This window comes from Brassica rapa, chromosome A02 (assembly GCF_000309985.2).
Source record: "Brassica rapa cultivar Chiifu-401-42 chromosome A02, CAAS_Brap_v3.01, whole genome shotgun sequence".
NCBI lineage: Eukaryota > Viridiplantae > Streptophyta > Magnoliopsida > Brassicales > Brassicaceae > Brassica > Brassica rapa.
Window position 1 is genome coordinate 11,528,632 of NC_024796.2, and position 18,557 is coordinate 11,547,188.

The 18,557-nt window shown below is 32.4% G+C and overlaps 3 protein-coding genes across 6 annotated transcripts; 2 read left to right on the top strand and 1 right to left on the bottom strand.

Moving 5' to 3' along the window:
- Window positions 1–1,370: 1,370 nt before the first annotated feature.
- On the top strand, window positions 1,371–11,541 carry LOC103852677 (putative nuclease HARBI1). 3 transcript variants are annotated; one of them, XR_004455611.1, is made up of 3 exons: window positions 1,371–7,827; window positions 8,156–8,172; window positions 8,545–9,191. XR_004455611.1 is itself a non-coding variant. In XM_009130285.2 (2 exons), the coding sequence occupies exon 2, from the start codon at window positions 10,113–10,115 to the stop codon at window positions 11,427–11,429; it is 1,317 nt and encodes a 438-aa protein (XP_009128533.2). In that variant the 5' UTR covers window positions 1,428–7,827; window positions 9,593–10,112; the 3' UTR covers window positions 11,430–11,541. The 3 variants fall into 3 exon arrangements, 1 of the variants encoding a protein (XP_009128533.2); XR_004455610.1 differs by having other exon boundaries at window positions 7,078–7,827; window positions 8,150–8,172; window positions 8,545–9,171; XM_009130285.2 differs by lacking the exons at window positions 8,156–8,172; window positions 8,545–9,191 and adding an exon at window positions 9,593–11,541 and having other exon boundaries at window positions 1,428–7,827.
- Window positions 11,542–11,667: 126 nt separating this feature from the next.
- Window positions 11,668–12,469, top strand: LOC103852678 (21 kDa protein). The gene has a single exon (XM_009129575.2). It carries the CDS (start codon window positions 11,720–11,722, stop codon window positions 12,344–12,346), a length of 627 nt encoding a protein of 208 aa, XP_009127823.2. The 5' UTR covers window positions 11,668–11,719; the 3' UTR covers window positions 12,347–12,469.
- A 1,876-nt stretch (window positions 12,470–14,345) lies between these two features.
- LOC103852679 (putative receptor-like protein kinase At4g00960) lies at window positions 14,346–16,672 on the bottom strand. 2 transcript variants are annotated; one of them, XM_033285682.1, is made up of 7 exons: window positions 16,425–16,560; window positions 16,227–16,327; window positions 16,026–16,159; window positions 15,749–15,959; window positions 15,439–15,673; window positions 15,211–15,361; window positions 14,346–15,022 (listed from the first exon to the last, which is right to left on the bottom strand). In XM_033285682.1, exons 2-7 carry the CDS (start codon window positions 16,294–16,296, stop codon window positions 14,579–14,581), a joined length of 1,245 nt encoding a protein of 414 aa, XP_033141573.1. In that variant the 5' UTR covers window positions 16,297–16,327; window positions 16,425–16,560; the 3' UTR covers window positions 14,346–14,578. The 2 variants fall into 2 exon arrangements, with proteins under 2 accessions (XP_033141573.1, XP_009127824.1); XM_009129576.3 differs by having other exon boundaries at window positions 16,227–16,672.
- Between the last annotated feature and the right edge of the window lie 1,885 nt (window positions 16,673–18,557).

Here is an 18,557-nt window from a genome sequence, read left to right on the forward strand (position 1 = left end):
AATAACTTTTTTTTCTTGAAACACTGTTATAATAACTATAGAACCCAGAATTAAGTTTTTGAACTAACCTGCTTTTGACACAGAATCTGAGTGGATTGCTTTCACTCTGCATCCTTCTTTATATGAATGATAAAGGGAAGTGGAGAAAGGATGCGACTGTTTTGAAAAGGGCAATAATGTGTAAAATTAATTGGAGAAGATGTAAGCGAAACTCTGAACGGTGAAGTTGGCTGGAGTAATCGGAAAGGCCACGAAAGAGGAAGAAAGCCTTTAGGTTAGGTTGTGTCAAAGCTGATATGGCATCTTAAAACGATTTGATTGGCTGGAATTAATTTGCATACGTGGACACTCTTAGAGCTTTAGATATCCTCCTTTTAGTATAGGTTAGATATCTCATTCTAGTTTTAAATTTATTTTAATTAAATAATCAACACTCATTCATCAAAACTATTAAAAGAGAAATAGTCTTAAAAAATCTATCTATGAAAGTAGTAACAATATGTTACCATATATTTATCTAACAATAATTTATTCAATTTCTTTATTTATTCAAATTTCACTCATAAATCCTAATCACTACTATTACTATATTTACTATTTTGATTTTTAATCGTAAAAGCATTAAAACTAATGTTTTATATTATCACTTTTATCATATAATATATAATTTAAAGCAAGAGAAGTTACACGACATATATATGTACATTCTAATTTCCTCTTTCCTTTATAATAAAGTAATCATATCATACATAAACTTTTCCACTAAAATCTCATAGCATATACTAAACTTTCAACCGTCTATGGTTTGATAGATATTTCATATTTAAAAATGAGTTTTCTGAATATTCATGGCACCTTCACAAAAATGTAGATATTCATTGGTTCTGTTAAAGTTAGCCCGACTTCACAGTATCAATATTGATTATTCACGATTTTAAAAATTATTGGTTTAGATTTTATATTTTTATATACTTTTCACATAAAAACGAATCAATACTATTAAAAGAGAAATAGTCTTAAAAAATTTAATATAAAAAATTTGTTGGAGTTATGTATAACTATTTTTTTTTGGTAATACCATTAATCATTCTAACCATACAATATTTTAAATATTTTTAACAGATCCTAATATTATTTTTTATGATACCTTTACTCAGAAAAATATTTCATCAACCATGTTTTTGTACAATAACGTTAAAAATCTATATCAAAAGGTTGTTGGACCTCATATGGACGTAATGGGTCCATATATATTCGGATATTTAGGATCCTAAAAAAAAATCGAAATCTCTAAAAAATCTGAAAAATATTCGAAACTACAAACAAATACCCAAAAAATTCAAATACCTAAAAATTCAAAATCTTATTCAAAATCTGACACGATAAAATAAAAAATACCCAATTTTTTTTTTTAATTTGAAAATTTACCTGAAATCAAAAACTATAATCATAGACCAAAAACTTAAAAAATATCCATATTACCGGAAACATATTTGAATATCCAAATATATCTAATAAACACAACATATTTATGATCGGGTCTAGGGCAGGATCCAAACTCATACAAAGACCTGCCGGTTCAAAAAAAACCCAATAGGCTATCTTCTCTGGACCTGAACTAAACCTATATTTTCGAGTCGGTTCGGTTTGTTTTTTGATCCAGATATAATTCTCATGCCTAAAATAAACTTACTTAAAAGTGTACATATAAAATCACAAATAAACTAATTCATAGATTATATAACTGTTAAAAATTATATTTTTCGATATAATAAAATTTTGTATTATAATATAACATATTTTGACTTTATCTTCTTAACCCCTTTTCATTTCTCCTACCACTTTAAAATCATAAACACCTTTCCCCACCGCAAGAATATATAATTTTGTCAAAATATAGTGAATTATAATTTTTGAAAATTTGTAGAAGTTTTCAGAAACAATCAATTTTTTCTAAACACTTTTGCAAATTCCTATTTAATTTAACAAACAACTTGTTTGTGTTTGTTACAAGCTCATGATGAAAACTTACACAAGAAAACCTTTTGTTCATATAAATAATAATACATTATAAGGTTCTGCGACTGTAGTTCGGTATTAGAGCATCTCCAAAAAGACTCTCTATTTTGAAGTTTCTAAAACTCTATATTTGTAGTTTCTAGGTACTTTTCTTCAAAATCAAAACTTCAAATTTAACTTCAAATTTATTTTTATTTACAGCACAGTCCTTATATTTGTCATAATTAAATTAATCCATAAAAAATTATAAATAACTAGCATATATGTATAAATATTACAGCAATATTAATTAATAAAATCTTACACTAAAATATAAAATCATAAAACAAATACATAATCAAATAGTAAACTACAAGAAAATACCATATTATTCCATAAAATTATTTTTGTAATTTTCCGTCTTCGGTTACACAAAATTTGCCTCGACAATATTAAGAGATTTTGGAGGTTCCGGAGAAAATTTACCTGACTACTTGTTTTGTTGTAATATTTAAATTTGTGTAATAATTATGTATTTATGTACCTCTTTTAAAAATGGTTTTATTAAGTTTCTTTGTAATATTCTTGTTATCTAATTCTAGTTTTAAATATTTTAAATCTTATTTATTTTTTTAAAAAAAATTTATGTGTAAAAATTGAATTTATAAAATCAAATTTAAGATATTTATGAGATATACAATTTTTAAGGATTAAAACGATAAACAAGAAACTAATAAGAATTATAGATGTGATATGTAATTAATTGTAAAGACTAAAATACAAATAAAAATATGAAACTCCAGGTATAGAGTTTTCATAAGTGAAACTTCATATTTGAAGTATAATCTCATATTTAAAGTTTCACTACTAAAAATTTTTTTATTTGAAGTTTGTTTTTGGAGAACAAAAAATATATATGAAGTTATAGAGTTTCTTTTGAACATGCTCTTAGAAGCCTATATCACGTAATTTATTTATTCTTTCGGAAAGAAAATCATTCCCAATAATATTTGAACATGTGATCTTTTAATTTATTTATTTAGGCGATTCAAAACTTTTAGCCACTAATTCTTTTATTAAAAAATGTTAAGTTTTATGTTGAAATGTTTTTTAAAAGTTTTTTAAATAGGCTACTGTTCCTATTCAATAAAATACCCCTTAGAGCATTTCCAAAAAGAAACTCTATTTTGAAGTTTCCAAAACTTTGTATTTGAAGTTTAAATATGTTCTTCCCCAAAAGAATTTTTTTAAATCTAACTCCAAAACTATTTACGTTTTATAATATGGTCCTTACATTAGTCATAACTAAGAATTCATAAAACTTTTGTAAATAACTAGCACTTATAAAAATATTACAACAATATTAATTAATAATATATTATATTAAAATATAAAATTTTAAATTTTAAATAGAAATAACATAATTAATATTAAATTTTTAAAAAATACAATATTGCTCCATAAAATGATTATGTAATGCATATATGATCAACAAGTGCATTCCGAAGTAAAAAAATGACTCTCTTCATTTTTAACTGTAGAGTACGAGCTAAAAAATGTTGAAATCGGATGATATTAATACTTGTAAATACATTAGATTTGAACAAGAAAGTAAAAGAGAAAAATAAAATATTGCTAAGAGACTAAATTTTATCGATAATATTAATACTTGTGAATATATTCAATCTGAACAAAAAAAAGAATCGTACGTAAAGACATCAAAAATAACAACAACCATCTTTAGTTACAAAAAAAAATTGGACAGTATTTTAGAAATTTTGAAGGTTCCGGATCAAATTTACCTTACTATTAGTGTTGTTGTAATATTTAAATTTGTGTAATAGTTATGTCTTCATGTAATTTTTTAAAAGTTTTTTTGTGAAGTTTCTTTAGTATATTGTTGTTGTCTAAATTTAGTTTTAAAATATTTTAAATCTTATTTTAAAGGTTTATTTAATTTATGTGTAAATTTAAATTTATAAACAAAATTTGAACTATTTATGAGATACTTAATTTTTAAGGATTAAAATGATAAACTAGAAAATATTTAAGAATCATAAATGTGATGTATAATTGTAAGGACCAAAATGCAAACAAATATATAAAACTTCAAATTTTAAGTTTTGAGTAGTGAAATTTCAAATATAGAGTTTTACTTCTCAAAGTTCAAATTTTAAGTTTTGAAATTATTTTTTTGTAAACCAAAAACCTTCATATTTGAAGTTATAAAGTATCTTTTGAAGATGCTCTTAGCGCCATAAATGTATCTTGTCTGAGAACGTAGTATTCCGTATATTAAATTTCTTATGCTTAGTACTTAGAAGTAAAAAAAAATTTAATCCATTTTGACTATACAAAATATATCCAGTAAATCCATTTTGATTCAATACTTCTTCTAACTCGATTAAGAAAGATCTCGATATCTATAAAACTTTAAACTCAAACAAATAGTCAATCTATGATCTGTTGAAAATAGTGTTCACAAATGTCATTTAAGAAACAATATATCCGTTGTCTGTGTTATTTTAGACATTTTCATTAATACAAAAGTACACATGTATTATCTCTCAAGTATTTTATTCGGGTTTAAGAACTTGTATTATCTCTACATTTTGTGTGAGCATATTGTTTTTAAGCTTTGTGGGGAGATGTTCTTCTCAAAACACCCCAACACAACACAAGGATACAAAGACTGAACATCAATATCTCCGATCAACAATTTAAAATAAATTAACCAAGAACATACGTCTTTTTTTTTCAAAAAAATAAATTGGAATATATATACCTGAATTTGTTTCTTCCTTTTACGGTTTGTTGTTCGAAATGATTATGTGTATCACTTTCATATAGGACTGGATATTTTATCCGTAAAATTATATTTGATTCATTATTCGTTTCGATTCAATCGGAAATAAATCTGGATATTCGTAAACTTTCGAAGTAAAGAAAATGCTAAAATTTAATATTCGTTAACTAAGCAAAACACAAATACTAAAATTTTAAGAAGCTGATATCTGTTCTGCTCCAGAAGATATATAACTACATGAATATCTTGATTAAATTTAGAGTTTTAAATGTATAGAGTTATATAATTATCATTCTAATACATGGTTTAATAATTATATTCACATTATTATTTATAAAAGTATTAATCAAGAAAATAAAAGAACTTTTATGACAATTATAGCTTTTTCTTAAGTTGTCTTATTATTATGTTTTAACTAAATTTAAAATTTACATAAAATGTAATTTCACTACTTATTTTAATTTTATTTTATATATCATGTAAACATATATTTTAAGAACAAATTTGTATCTTTTTCTAGTTTATTTTCGATAAACAAAATATATGAAATATGCGTAAGGATTTTGTAAATATTCGCAAATATCTATATATTTTTCGGATATCCAGTTTTCCAGATATCTGTATTTTTCTAAAGCAAAGTAAATCGGAAAATTATATATATGTATCATTTGAAGCAAATCATAAATACTGAAAATTCTAGTAGTATTTGATCCGTGTCCAACCCTACTTTCATCCATTGGTTGTAATCATATAAATAACATGTCTGTATTACATATGTCTGAGATATAAACTTTCAATTTTAGATTCAGGGGTCATCCTGAAATAAATTAGATTTCATACCAAAAACACTAATTTTGATGCCACAAAAATCTTAAATAAACTATAATTCTCAAGCTTTGTAATTGTTTTAAAGACAGTGATTTTGAAGTTTTCAACAAAATGAAACTTACATAAAAATATAATATTAGTTCATTATAGTTTCATTTTTAAATTAGTTTAACTTTTGGACATACATTATTCATCAATCTAATTTTAGTTTATTTCTTTTTTGTCAATTTTCTAATATATTCTTACAGATTGTATTTGTGTTATAACTTTTTAAGAGCATCCTTATAAATTAGAATCCCAAACCTTGAGGCTAGCATGGCCAAGAACATGCAATGTAAGCCATTTGGATGATTCAAAACATAAAAAATACAGTGTGAAACATGCACGATGAAGAAAAAATAGCTACACTGAGTAGCATAATATAAAACGGAGGAGGGGGGTGACATATTTTTACATTGGAAATCAAATGCAGACGTAGTAATGTAACTGCAAAGAAACTACGCATTTTATATTAATTATCAATACAAATTAAAATTGAAAACATCATTTTTAATGAACATATTTGGCTAATACAGTTATATGATAAAAGAGAGAATATAGTATGTAACTACTTTATTTACATCGATTATTAATACATTAAAACGTGTATTGTTTGTTCCAAAGGTAATTAGGAAAAACAAATACAATATTCCTATATAGAAATGGAAAACATTTTTTTTATAAAACAAAACTAGATAAACATTGCTTATAAAAATGAGTAAGATTTTAGCATCAATTTTAGTCTAATAGTTATATTTTACGATCAATACATGTATGGTAGTGGTTTGTATAAGTGTCTTCACTCCTCACTATTTAGATTCAAATCTGTATAATGTAGTATTGTTACCTATGTATATAAAGGGTTCTCATATGTGGGGAAAAAGGCTGTATCAACTTAGACTTCTAGCAGCTACTTTTCATAGAACAGAAGTTAGAAACGGCTCATGGTTTGATTGGTGGTTATATGTGGTGAATTAAATTTACCAAGATCAGGTACCGAAGGGGATGTAATACGTCGATATCGTGTAACATCTTTCTTCCTTAAAAGCTGCCCCAACATTACAAAGTCAAAGCCTATTATCTTAAACCTTAATCATCATTCGAAGTCTATATTCAATATTCAGAAACCTTAATCATCATTCGAAGTCTATATTCAATATGCAACTACACTTGTTCGAAAACAACTTCAAATTTAAAAAATATCATTCTAGATTGAAAATACATCATACGTTTTTAGATTGGGATTCGGCCCGGCCCATTATACTTATGTGCCGACCATTGTTGGCAGAGTATTCCGGTTAACCTCCAAAGTCCAAACTCAGCCTAAGTACATTAAAGTTATACTATAACGAACGAATAAAGCCACTTCAAAAACCCTATAAATACTCTAAGGAAAGCTCATCAATCCAAACACATCACACAACGTTAGAGCATCATTATCGCCGTATTTAATGGCGTATCTTATGGTTTTTGGTGATTAAAAATAAATGGAAAACACATAATTATGTTGAAGCCGTGTCTTAATTTGGGGACGGAAGAGGCGTATGTTCGTGGACACGTGTTGGCGTATGGGAGCCCAGAGGAGCGGTTTCTTCCTGCGGCGTCGTTTCATTCTTCTCTCTCTCTCTCTCTCTCTCTCGAAATTTCTCTGCATGCGACGGAAAAGGCGACTCTGTCTCTCTCAGTGTCTCCTTGACGAAACGCCTCTGGCTGACTCCGCGTCTGTCGTCGACGAAGGAAAACGGAGTTTCTGTCCCTCGGTGTGGTTCTCCTCGACGTTGACGGTTAGATTCTGTCTCTCGGTGGCTCTCTACGGCGGCGACGATCGCTCTCTGTGGTGGGTCGGTTCGAATCAAGAGGTAAACCTTCTGAATCGCCTTCTTGAATCAAGCATGTATTAGATTGTGGTTCTTCTGTTAGGAGATTGATTTTATAGTTGTGTTCGATACTGTCTGTGGAATGATTTATTTGTTGTGTTGGATCGATTGACATTTTGTTGCTACTTTATTAATATTGATTTGGTTTGTGGATGTTAATTCAAGTTTTTGTTTATGTCTTTGTGTTGTGGGATGGATGGATCACATACGCTTTGATTTGTTCTGTGGAATGAGACACGAGGAAGGTTCTTCGAACAAAGGACTCCAATTACAATACAGGTTAGTGTTACCATTCTGTGATGAATTGAGTGTGTTTGTGTGATGAATTAAGTTAGGTTCTGTGATGAGTTGGTTATGTATCTTGTCTGATTAATGATAAGCTAGGATTTGTGTGATGAATTGAATTGAGTTGGTTGTGTAGCTTGTCTGATTAATGGTTATGTATCTTGTCTGATTTGAGTTGGTTGTCTGATATTGTCTGAAACGAATTGGTTCTTTTTAGTTTTCAATTGTTCTAGTTTTGAATTGGTTCTGTTCTCTTGACTGAAACGAATTAGTTTAGTTTGGAATTGAATTTAGTGTAATGAATGTTTGCTCTTAGTTGTAGATTATAGGTGGTTGTTGGTAATTAATAGAAACGATGTTCTAGTTGAATTTGTTGGTTGAGCGTTGATGGAGTGTGTTGAATGCGCAATCTTTTTTCTCCCTCTTGCTTGCATAAATTCGAATCTCTGTGTTTCTTTTCCACATACGAAACTTGAATGCACAATCAGTTCCATTCTCCTCTTTCTCCTCTTTCTCCTCTTTCTTCTCTGTCTCCTCTGTCTCCTATTTCTCCTCTGTCTCCTCTTTCTCCTCTTTCTCCACTGTCTCCTCTTTCTCCACTGTCTCCTCTTTCTCCACTTTCTCCGCTCTCTTTTACTTCGCAAATGGATTTCAATCCCTTTGAGAACTCTGCAAACTTTGTTGAACTATTAAATAGTCAACAAAAAGTAGTATTCGGCTCTGCTGCTGAAACCGTTTCCCTCTCATCATCGGAAGTTCCTGAAAAAGGTGGCAAGCCTCGTCCAGAGCGTAAGGAACGACGGACCTGGACGCCAACAGATGACATAGTGCTAATCAGCGCATGGCTTAACACTAGCAAAGACTCGGTTGTTGGCAATGAGCAAAAGTCACTCGCCTTCTGGGAGCGAGTTGCAACATACTTTGCCTGTAGTCCTAAACTTGCGGGCTGTGAAAGACGAGAAAGCGGTACGTGCAAGCAGCGTTGGCACAAGCTAAATGATCAAGTTTGCAAGTTCTGCGGGGCTTATGAGGCAGCTACCAGGGAGAAAAGTAGTGGTATGAACGAGAATGATGTTCTAAAATTAGCCCACGAGATATACTTCTCCAACTATAAAAAGAGGTTCACACTTGAACATGCTTGGCATGAGCTTCGCCACGACCAGAAGTGGTGTGAATCTTTTGCAGCTAAAAATGAAAGCAGCTCAAAAAAGAGAAAGTGTGGGGATGGATCACCTTCTGAAAGCTCGCAAGTAAATGAAAACAATGCAAGCTCGCAAGCTCGTCCTCTAGGTGTTAAGGCAGCAAAGGCCCATGGAAAGAAGCCGGTGGATGAGGGGAAGGACCTTTCTGACTTCACGTCTATGTGGAGCCTTAAGAAGGCGGATTTGCAACTGAAGGAAAGGCTCTCCAAGATGAGGATGCTTGAGAGTCTTGTTGCAAAGCAAACACCGTTGACTGATTCTGATGAAGCTTTGAAGAAGACACTCGTAGCTGAGTTGATTCCTAGTTCTGGTTATGTTTAAGTTTCATGTTTAAGTTTCATGTTAAGTATTGTTTCATCTTTAATTTTCATGTTTAAGTCTCGGTATGTTTCATCTTCTTGTTGGTTTCCCTGTTTCACCTTATATATAAACGCTTGTCTTTTTAATATCATGGTCTCTAGTTTTAATATAAATGTTTTGTCATAATATAATGTTCTCTGCTTTTGTTCTTAAAAACTGTATTTATATAAATGTGGTCTTGATCTTTTTCATTGCAGGAGCATTGGCGATGACAGAAAAGTTGTCAGAAGAGACATGTATAGAGAAGATCAGAAACGTGAGTAGGATCACGGATTGGTTGTTTTTAGTTTTCTAGTGTCACGGACTTGTTGTTTTTTAGTTTTCTAGTGTCTTGTGAGACTTGTGTCTTGTAGTGTCTTGTGAGACTTGTGTCTTGTAGTGTCTTCTGAGACTTGTAATGTCACTCGTGATACACGTCACTCTTGTAATGTCACTCGTTTTTATATATTGCACTTGTGTAACTCTTTTATAAAACTCTCAACACTCACATATCTCTCGACTTGTAACTCTTTTATAAAACTCCCAACCCTCTCTATTTTCTCTCTTTTATCATTTACAAACCGAGAAGAACACTTAAACAAACTCTAAAGTCTTTCTATATTCTCTCTTTTTATTCTCAAAAAAATTCTCAAATCTCTCAAGTCTCTATATTCTCTCTTTTTATTGGCGTATTAATTCCCAACACTCTCAAGTCTCTTTATTATTTTCTTCACCCCTATGGCTTCGTCTTCTCAAAATGATGAGTTGGATGATGCATTTGATGAGCTCTTTGATCAAAAATTTGATCAATTTTTTGATAACGCGTTTGAGAAGTTTACTCTTCAAGGAGACAAAGAAGAACGAAGAAAAAAAAGAAAAAAGCGAGTTTTTATCGAAAGAAATCGTGAAGAAGGGCATATTCGTTTGTGGAATGATTATTTCAGTGATACTCCAACGTATCCTAATAAAATTTTCAGACGCCGTTTTAGAATGAACAAGCCATTGTTCATGCACGTTGTTGCTCGACTCTCCAACGAAGTTGAATATTTTCGGGAAAAGAAAGATGCTATCGGAAGGATTAGTCTCTCTCCCCTTCAAAAGTGTACCGCAGCCATTCGTGTCTTGGCGTATGGTTCTGCTGCTGATACGGTCGATGAATACCTCCGGCTCGGTGAAACAACAACTCGGTTATGTGTGGAAAATTTTGTGGAAGGGATAATATATCTGTTCGGCAATGAGTACTTACGAAGACCAACACCGGCTGATCTTCAACGATTACTTGATGTTGGAGAGTATCGTGGATTTCCCGGGATGATAGGAAGCATCGATTGTATGCACTGGGAGTGGAAGAATTGTCCCACCGCTTGGAAAGGGCAATATTCTCGTGGTTCGGGTAAACCAACAATCGTTTTAGAGGCGGTTGCTTCGTATGATCTTTGGATATGGCATGCGTTTTTTGGACCTCCAGGTACCTTAAATGATATCAATGTTCTTGATCGCTCACCTGTTTTTGATGATATAATACAAGGTAAAGCTCCGAATGTCACTTTCACCGTCAATGGAAGAGAGTATCATATGGCTTACTATCTTACCGATGGTATTTATCCGAAATGGGCTACTTTTATCCAATCTATTCCTCTACCACAAGGTCCACAAGCAGTTTTATTTGCTCAACGTCAAGAAGCTGTCCGAAAAGATGTCGAGCGTGCTTTTGGAGTCCTGCAAGCTCGCTTTGCCATTGTTAAAAATCCAGCGTTGTTTTGGGATAAAACCAAAATTGGAAATATAATGAGAGCATGTATCATACTCCATAATATGATAGTGGAGGATGAACGCGATGGATATGCACAAGTTGATGTTACGGAGTTCCAGCAAGGAGACGACCACGGAAGTTCACATGTCGACCTCGCGTATTCTACAGATATCCCTTCAAATATCGCAAATATGATGGGTGTTCGAACAAGGATTCGTGATCGACAAATGCATCAACAGCTGAAAGATGATTTGGTTCAACATATTTGGCGTAGATTTGGACATGACGGAGACAACAACTGATCTTCCATGCTTCTTTCGAATAATTGTCGTTTATTGTAATAATATTTGTTTTTATGTTTTTATTTAAAAGTCTTTGTTTAAAATGTTATCTTTTATTATGTTTTATATTATATTATATTCTTAATTTTAATTAAAATGTTTAATATTATTTTATTTTTAAGATACCCAATATAAGAGACTTGCAATGGAAGTATAAAAATATACAGTTTCTTAATCATGTCTCTTAATCAACTTTAGTGATTAAATATAATTTAAAAAAAATAAGATACCCATTATGGGGATGAGGGATAATGGTGCTCTTAGTAGCAACAATGATGAAACCTATTCTCCTCCTTCTCTTATCATCCCTTCTCCCATCAATCCTCACCGTTGATCCCCCACTCCCATCACCAGACGGCTCAGATTTCATCCGTACGAGTTGCAACACCACACTTTACCCCGACCTATGCTTCTCCTCTCTCTCCACTTTCGCCAACTCCATCCACAACGACTTAAACCGTCTCGCACGCGTAGCCATCTCTCTCACTCTCTCCAACACTCTCCACCTTGTCTCCTACCTCCAAAACGCTTACGGCAACTGCGTTGACCATGGTTGTGATGGCCCAACCGCTGCTATCATAAAGGACTGTTCTGAGAATCTTAAGGATGCTGTCGACGAGATGAGAGACTCGATGAAGCAGATGAAGGAGCTTGTTTCCACGGGCTCGGTCCAGTCCTTTAGGTTCCAGATGAGTAACGTCAAGACTTGGCTCAGCGCAGCTCTCACTAACCAGTATACCTGTACGGACGGATTCGAGGACTTCCACGAGAACGGCTCCATCAAAGATGACGTATCCTCACGAGTGGACGACGTTAAGAAGCTGACTAGCATTGCGCTTGCTTTAGTTAATCGCTACGCCGATAAGGCAATACCTTAATAATTCATCGATCAAGTCTTCCTTTATCTTGAATAAATGAGCTTTATACATAAAATAATTAAATATGTAAATGATAAACAGTAAAATTCGTTGTTGGCTAATACTATATGTGAGTTTCCCTTAGTTGTATAATATGTTTTGTGTCGAAATTATTATTTACATGGAAATAATACAAAACGAGTTTGTGAAAAAAATCAGTTAATCTTTTCATTTTTCTTCCCTTCAGTTATCGTTTAAGGATTTTCATTAATTATATCAATATATATACGCTCGATAAAAGAACGTGATAAAATAGATGTATGAGTTATGCGTTTGGCGTCTATAAATAATATTCTTGACTTGTTGATGCATAATTGATAATTTGATATGTGCCCATGCATGCGCTGTAATTCCACTAGGATCACTTCCACCTGGAACTTTATTATAATATATATACTTGGTTTCATCTGTATTTGTGAAACTTGCATTCGGTTGTCCTATATATAAGTAACACGCTCAATTATGGCTCTCAATTTTCAAAAAGTTAAATACTTCAACGAACATGAAAGCATAACCAAGAAAAACACGTTTAGGAACCTCGAGTAAAAATCTGTTTTTTATATAGGCGAAAGTTACCATTTCTTAAAGCACATATGCCATCTTTCACTACAACTCACATCCAGAAAAAATAATTCAACGTCTCTCCAAAATATATTCATTCAAGATGAATAAGCTTATATACACATAGTGTTTGGTATACCTACATATGCTTATTCATATGAGTTTTCCATAAAGCCAAAAAGTAAGGTATATTATTCACTTCTCCTTAATCGATTGTCGTAAAAATATAAGAAATGAGCCAAATACCGGATATTATTAGATGACAGAACTCGTGTTTAGATTATAATGTTATTACGAATGAGAAAACATAAAAATATTCAATCACTGGACGTCTGGACTCATGATTTTCTATACATAATATAGTATACATAAAAAATAGTAGAAATTTGTTATAATTTATTTTCAATATACCATATCTTTCGGTTGACGCGCTATCACTATCTAAATATAATTTGAAGATGAGATAAACGAGGGAAGTACAATCAATAATTTTGGTATTGTTTTAGTGATCATATGCTTTGTACATATATTTTCGTACAATAGTACAATTTAAAGTAATACAGACGAATTTATCGCATGTTACTATATATAATGTTTAATGCATTTAGTATTATACTGTTCCTCAACAAGTAATTTAAAAGTTTGCTTAGTCTGAGTTTTGCATGGTATCATTCTATCTTTCGACATCCATTATCTAGAAATAATTGGTTTATGCGGAAGACCATCCTTTGAACTACAATCAAAGCAACAAGTAGTAGTTGACTAGACCTTATTGTCATTGAAAGTCTTTTTTATCTTTTTTTGGGGGCTTTCCTTGACCCATGCTTTGTTAGCAATCTTAGATGCAGTAGAATTTGATCCTTCAAGGACTGATGTATCTCTTGGACCATTACTTCTATAATGAATTCACATACTTATCAACAAAAAAAAGTAGTAGTTGACGTCTAAAAATTATGAGTCAACTCTTTTTTTTTACCAAACAAATTTGTGTTACTTAGAAAAAGTTTACCCTCCATGATTTCATTACAGAAGAGAAATATTCATATATGTAATAGATAGCTACAGCCTAACCCATCAACTATATATATGTGAGTAAGACCAAAGCACAGAAAAATGTCAGATAATAATTACAGGATTAGTAAACAATGATTCCGAATCTTGGAAAATTTACTCGCCAACCGTTGGAACGGGATGAGGTCCACGGACCGAAAGCGAGCATAGATGACCCATTAGCCGTGGATGGTCGGAGGGTCACAGATAACCTCTCCTGTCTTTCGGATTTAAAAACCAAAAAAAAAACCCGTGAATGCTCATATTTTCTCATTTTTTACAAGACTTTATACAAACTTTTTTTTTTTTTTGAACAAAGACTTTATACAAACTATGATACAATTTCAACAGTCCTCCAAAGACGATTTCAACTCATCAAACTATGCAGTGCGTTGTCTTTAAAAGAGATTTAGAAGTATAAGATTAAACACACCATCTTGCCGCACCAGTGCAACAGCTTAACATTAGTTTCTTTTTTTGTGCACACTTAACACCACTAAGCCCTGTCCTATAAATCACTTACCACCACAGCCAAAAAATAATACTAATTTACAAACAAATTGTAACAAGATTTTATCTACATTAATAACTCATAGGTCGTTTCCCGTGAGGGTCTGAGCTAGAGCTCGCACCACCTACACTTCTAGTCGGAGTCCTAGAAGAAGCTGGTGTAACTCTACCACTCCCCGTGTTGCTTCCAGTGTTTGTCTTCAAGTTCGAACCAAACGAACCAGCACTCGATCCAGGTGTCGATAATGTACCAACCGAGGATGTTACTGAAGGACCATGCCTTCGACGCCCGTATCTAGACCCGGGGACACCAGGACGCTCTGGTTCTTCGAGATGTCCTGGTTTTCTTGTGAGAAGCATAGCTATTCGTCTCATCGCTGGCCTCTGGTGAGGATCTCCTTGAACACTGAGCAGGCCAATCTGAACGCAGAGTCTCACTTGTTCCGGATCAGCCGAAGCTGCTATCTCCTGGTCTAGTATCTCGTTCGTCCTGCCTTTCTTGTATAACTTATATGCCTGTGTCACAATTAGGTAGTTGTTAGTATCCAAACAACCCAGAGACAAGGCCAGTTCTGAGATTTTGGGGACTATAAACAATTTAGTAAGAGTTTATATATGGCCAAATGATTCACTAGCCTATGCTCAGGACCGGCCCTGACGAGGAACAAAGGAACATGAGAGAGCAGAGAGACTAGCGGCTTTACCCATTCAAGAAGAGTCTGATCAGGGTGTCTCATACTAAAACTCGAGTTCTTCTGGCCACTAATGAGCTCCAGAACCACAACCCCAAAGCTGAATACGTCTGCCTTTACCGATAGAACACCGTGCATTACATATTCCGGAGCCATATAACCACTAAAAAAAAGTTAACATTAATCACCATTCTACCATGAAACAAGGACTCTAAATGACATTAGTGATTTAGAACATACTTGGTTCCTGCGACGCGGGTGTTGACGTGAGTTGCGTCTTCCTGATAGAGCCTGGCCATCCCAAAATCCGCAATCTTAGGAACCCATTTCTCATCAAGCAAAATGTTGCCAGCCTTGATGTCCCTGTGGATGATGCAGTTTGGTGCGTCTTCATGGAGATAGAGCAGTCCTCGAGCAATGCCAGTTATGATCTCAAACCTCTGCTTCCAGTCTATCTCCGACCTTCTGTTCGATTCTGCATCCAAAAACAGAAACCAATGCTAATGTACAAGCCAATCTCGAGACAAAACTAAAAGATGAGAAAACTTACTGAAGAGGACCTTGTCGAGGCTCTCATTAGCGACGTACTCATAGACCAAAAGCTTATCATCTCCGTGCGTGCAATAGCCCCAGAGGTTAACAACGTTCCGGTGCTGGACTTTAGCTAACAACTTGGCCTCGTTGACAAACTCGTTCTTCCCTTGCCTTGAAGCCTGAGACAGCTTCTTCACCGCTATGTCTCTCCCGTCAGGTAACCTTCCCTATTTACAATTCAACCTCATCAGCCAAAACATAACAAAAGCCACCCTTCAGAGTTAAATCTTTACCTTGAAGACGGGTCCGAACCCACCTTCGCCGAGTTTGTGGGTCGGGTTGAAATCTTTGGTAGCTGAGACTAAGACTTGAAAGGAGAAAACTTTCTGCTCCAGAGCTGCGATTCTCTCGATGTCGTCTTCAAGACCTATGGGTTCAACGAAGACGAATTATAAACCCAAAAATGGAAAAGCTTGAATCAGAGGAGAATTTACCTGAATTGGAGGTGCGTTTGAAGGGTTTGATGATATTCTGAAAGAAATTCATGGGCTTGGGCTTGGTCATGCCCAGACCACTGCTCTTCTGAGAGTTCTTAGTGACCATCCCATGAGAAAGCAATCGAAAGATTAGAAGAATAACTGAAGACCCAGGTTGTAGAATCGAATTTGGGGAGTGGGTTTCACAGGAGATTACGTTTCACCGGGTGTAGTCTCAGAATCCCAGATTGTGATTTTGGGGTGAGTTGAGCTGAGTTGAGCTGAGCTGAGCGGAGGAAGGGAGGTAAAAGAAGAAGTGTGAGTAAGAAGGATGTTATATGGATAAATAAAAGTCAAAGTCTGGCTTCAATTCAACATATTTATTAGTATAAATAAATAAAAGTCCAAGAAGGGGTTAAAGCCTGAATAAAAACGTGGTGAAATTGTTGACAAAAAAAAAACGTGGTGAAATTGTTTTTAGGGCAATTGTCAATAATAGCACATTTTGAAGTTTATGTCTCAAAAATAGCACTAGAAGGAGAAAGTCACAAAAATGACATTCATTAAAAGGTAAAATATCAATAATACCCTTGGTTTAAAATTAAATAAGCAAACAAAAATAAATAAAAATAAATAAAATAAAAATAAAAAATGAAAAAAAGAAATTTTTTTTTATAGTTTCAGATTATATGTTTTCAGATTCGAAATTTTTATAATTTTTTTTTTCAAACTTTTTTTTTTCAAATTTTTTTTTTTCAAATTTTTTTTTATTTTTTTCAAATTTTCTTTTTATAATTTAAAAATACTTTTTGAAACTGTTTTTAAAATTTTTATTTTTTATTTTAGAATTTATTTTTTATAAAATTTTAAACCATAATTCCAAAACCCCACCCCTTAACTCTAAACCCTAAGGTTTGGATTAATTAACCCAAGGGGTATAAGTGTATATTACCTCTTTAATGAAACCTATTTTTGTGACTTTTAGTCTTGAGTGCTACTTTGGGAACAAAAACTTGGTTTAGTGCTATTTTAGTCTTTTTCTCTTGTTTTTATCATAGATGAGTTTTTATTTTTGGGTCAATGAGTTTTTAAAGTTCCAGATTTGTTGTTTTTAATACTTCCAACAATTTTTATTTTTAAATAAAATATTTACAAGTACGAAACATTAAGAAATCTCTATATTTACAAGCAAGAAAAAACTATTTTTGATTTACCATTCATATATTGATTACAAGCAAAAAATATCTAAGGTTACAAGCAAGAAAAACTAACAAATTTTTATTTAACATCCATATATTTACTATTTGTTCTCTCTCCATTTTTTTACTATTTCTAATTTATAGCTATAACTGGTGAATTAAAACAAGAATACATAGAATATAGAAGAATTGAATAAAATGAATCAAATGCGGTAGAAAATGAAATAGATTCATTTCATTTATTCTTTAACAAAATTGTTATAGAGTGATTTGCTTTGTATTTTTTTTTTAAATTGATAAAATGAGCATTTTTACTCTATTCATGTAAAATAGTAAAACAATTTATAAAACTCGTGAAATTGATTATTTCAAAGCATTCAATTTCAAAAATAGTTAATCCAGTTGCAGCCTATATTTTCCAAGTAGTTGGTTTCTCTTGACTTGCAAACCAGCTAGAAGTATAAAATTGATCTCTTAGAAGAAGAGACGTGCAGCCCTAGAGAACGTGAGTGACAAGGTTTGGTTTATATATATATAAACGATTAGCGAGTTAAGATAGAATAAATGCAAAAAGTGGTACCGATCTGGAGTATATATAATCCTGTCTTTAACTAATAACGTAATTAATAAACCTTATCTCTATATTTATAAAGCCACTAGCGTTGAACAAATTTCCATAAAAACCAGGGCTTGCAGCATATTTACCCAATATGTGCACTCACTTTGTTTTTCTTCTAAATTTTAAAACTTAACCTTAAATTTTATGAGAAACCAGACTGGGTGAATCATATTAATATAGCCGTTTAATATGTGGTGGTATGGACCGCATGATAGGAGCTAGGCTTGGGCAAAAGAAAAACGGAAACCGAAATATCCGATACCAGAACCGGACTGAGATCCTCAAATATCCGAACGGTTCCTATATTTCTATATTCGAAATAACCGAACTGAACCGAGAACCGAACGGGTACCTGAATATATAACAATATTAATTATATATACATATAACATACCTAAATATATATTTATAATTTAAAAATCTATTAAAAGTACCAAAAAATATATTTGAAAATAACTAAATTATAAAGTATCCGAACTACCCAAAAGTATCTGAAACTATCCATATAGTATTGTCCAAAATATCTAAACT

Excerpts from the sequence above, each read along its gene's own strand:
- LOC103852677 (XM_009130285.2), top strand. The coding sequence starts at position 10,113 with ATGGCTTCGTCTTCTCAAAATGATGAGTTGGATGATGCATTTGATGAG.
- LOC103852678 (XM_009129575.2), top strand. The coding sequence starts at position 11,720 with ATGGTGCTCTTAGTAGCAACAATGATGAAACCTATTCTCCTCCTTCTC.
- LOC103852679 (XM_009129576.3), bottom strand. The coding sequence starts at position 16,335 with ATGGTCACTAAGAACTCTCAGAAGAGCAGTGGTCTGGGCATGACCAAG. Across the intron at positions 16,160-16,226 it reads CAAACGCACCTCCAATTCAG|GTCTTGAAGACGACATCGAG; the intron begins GTAAATTCTCCT and ends TTGAACCCATAG. Across the intron at positions 15,674-15,748 it reads CCTCGACAAGGTCCTCTTCA|AATCGAACAGAAGGTCGGAG; the intron begins GTAAGTTTTCTC and ends TTTTGGATGCAG.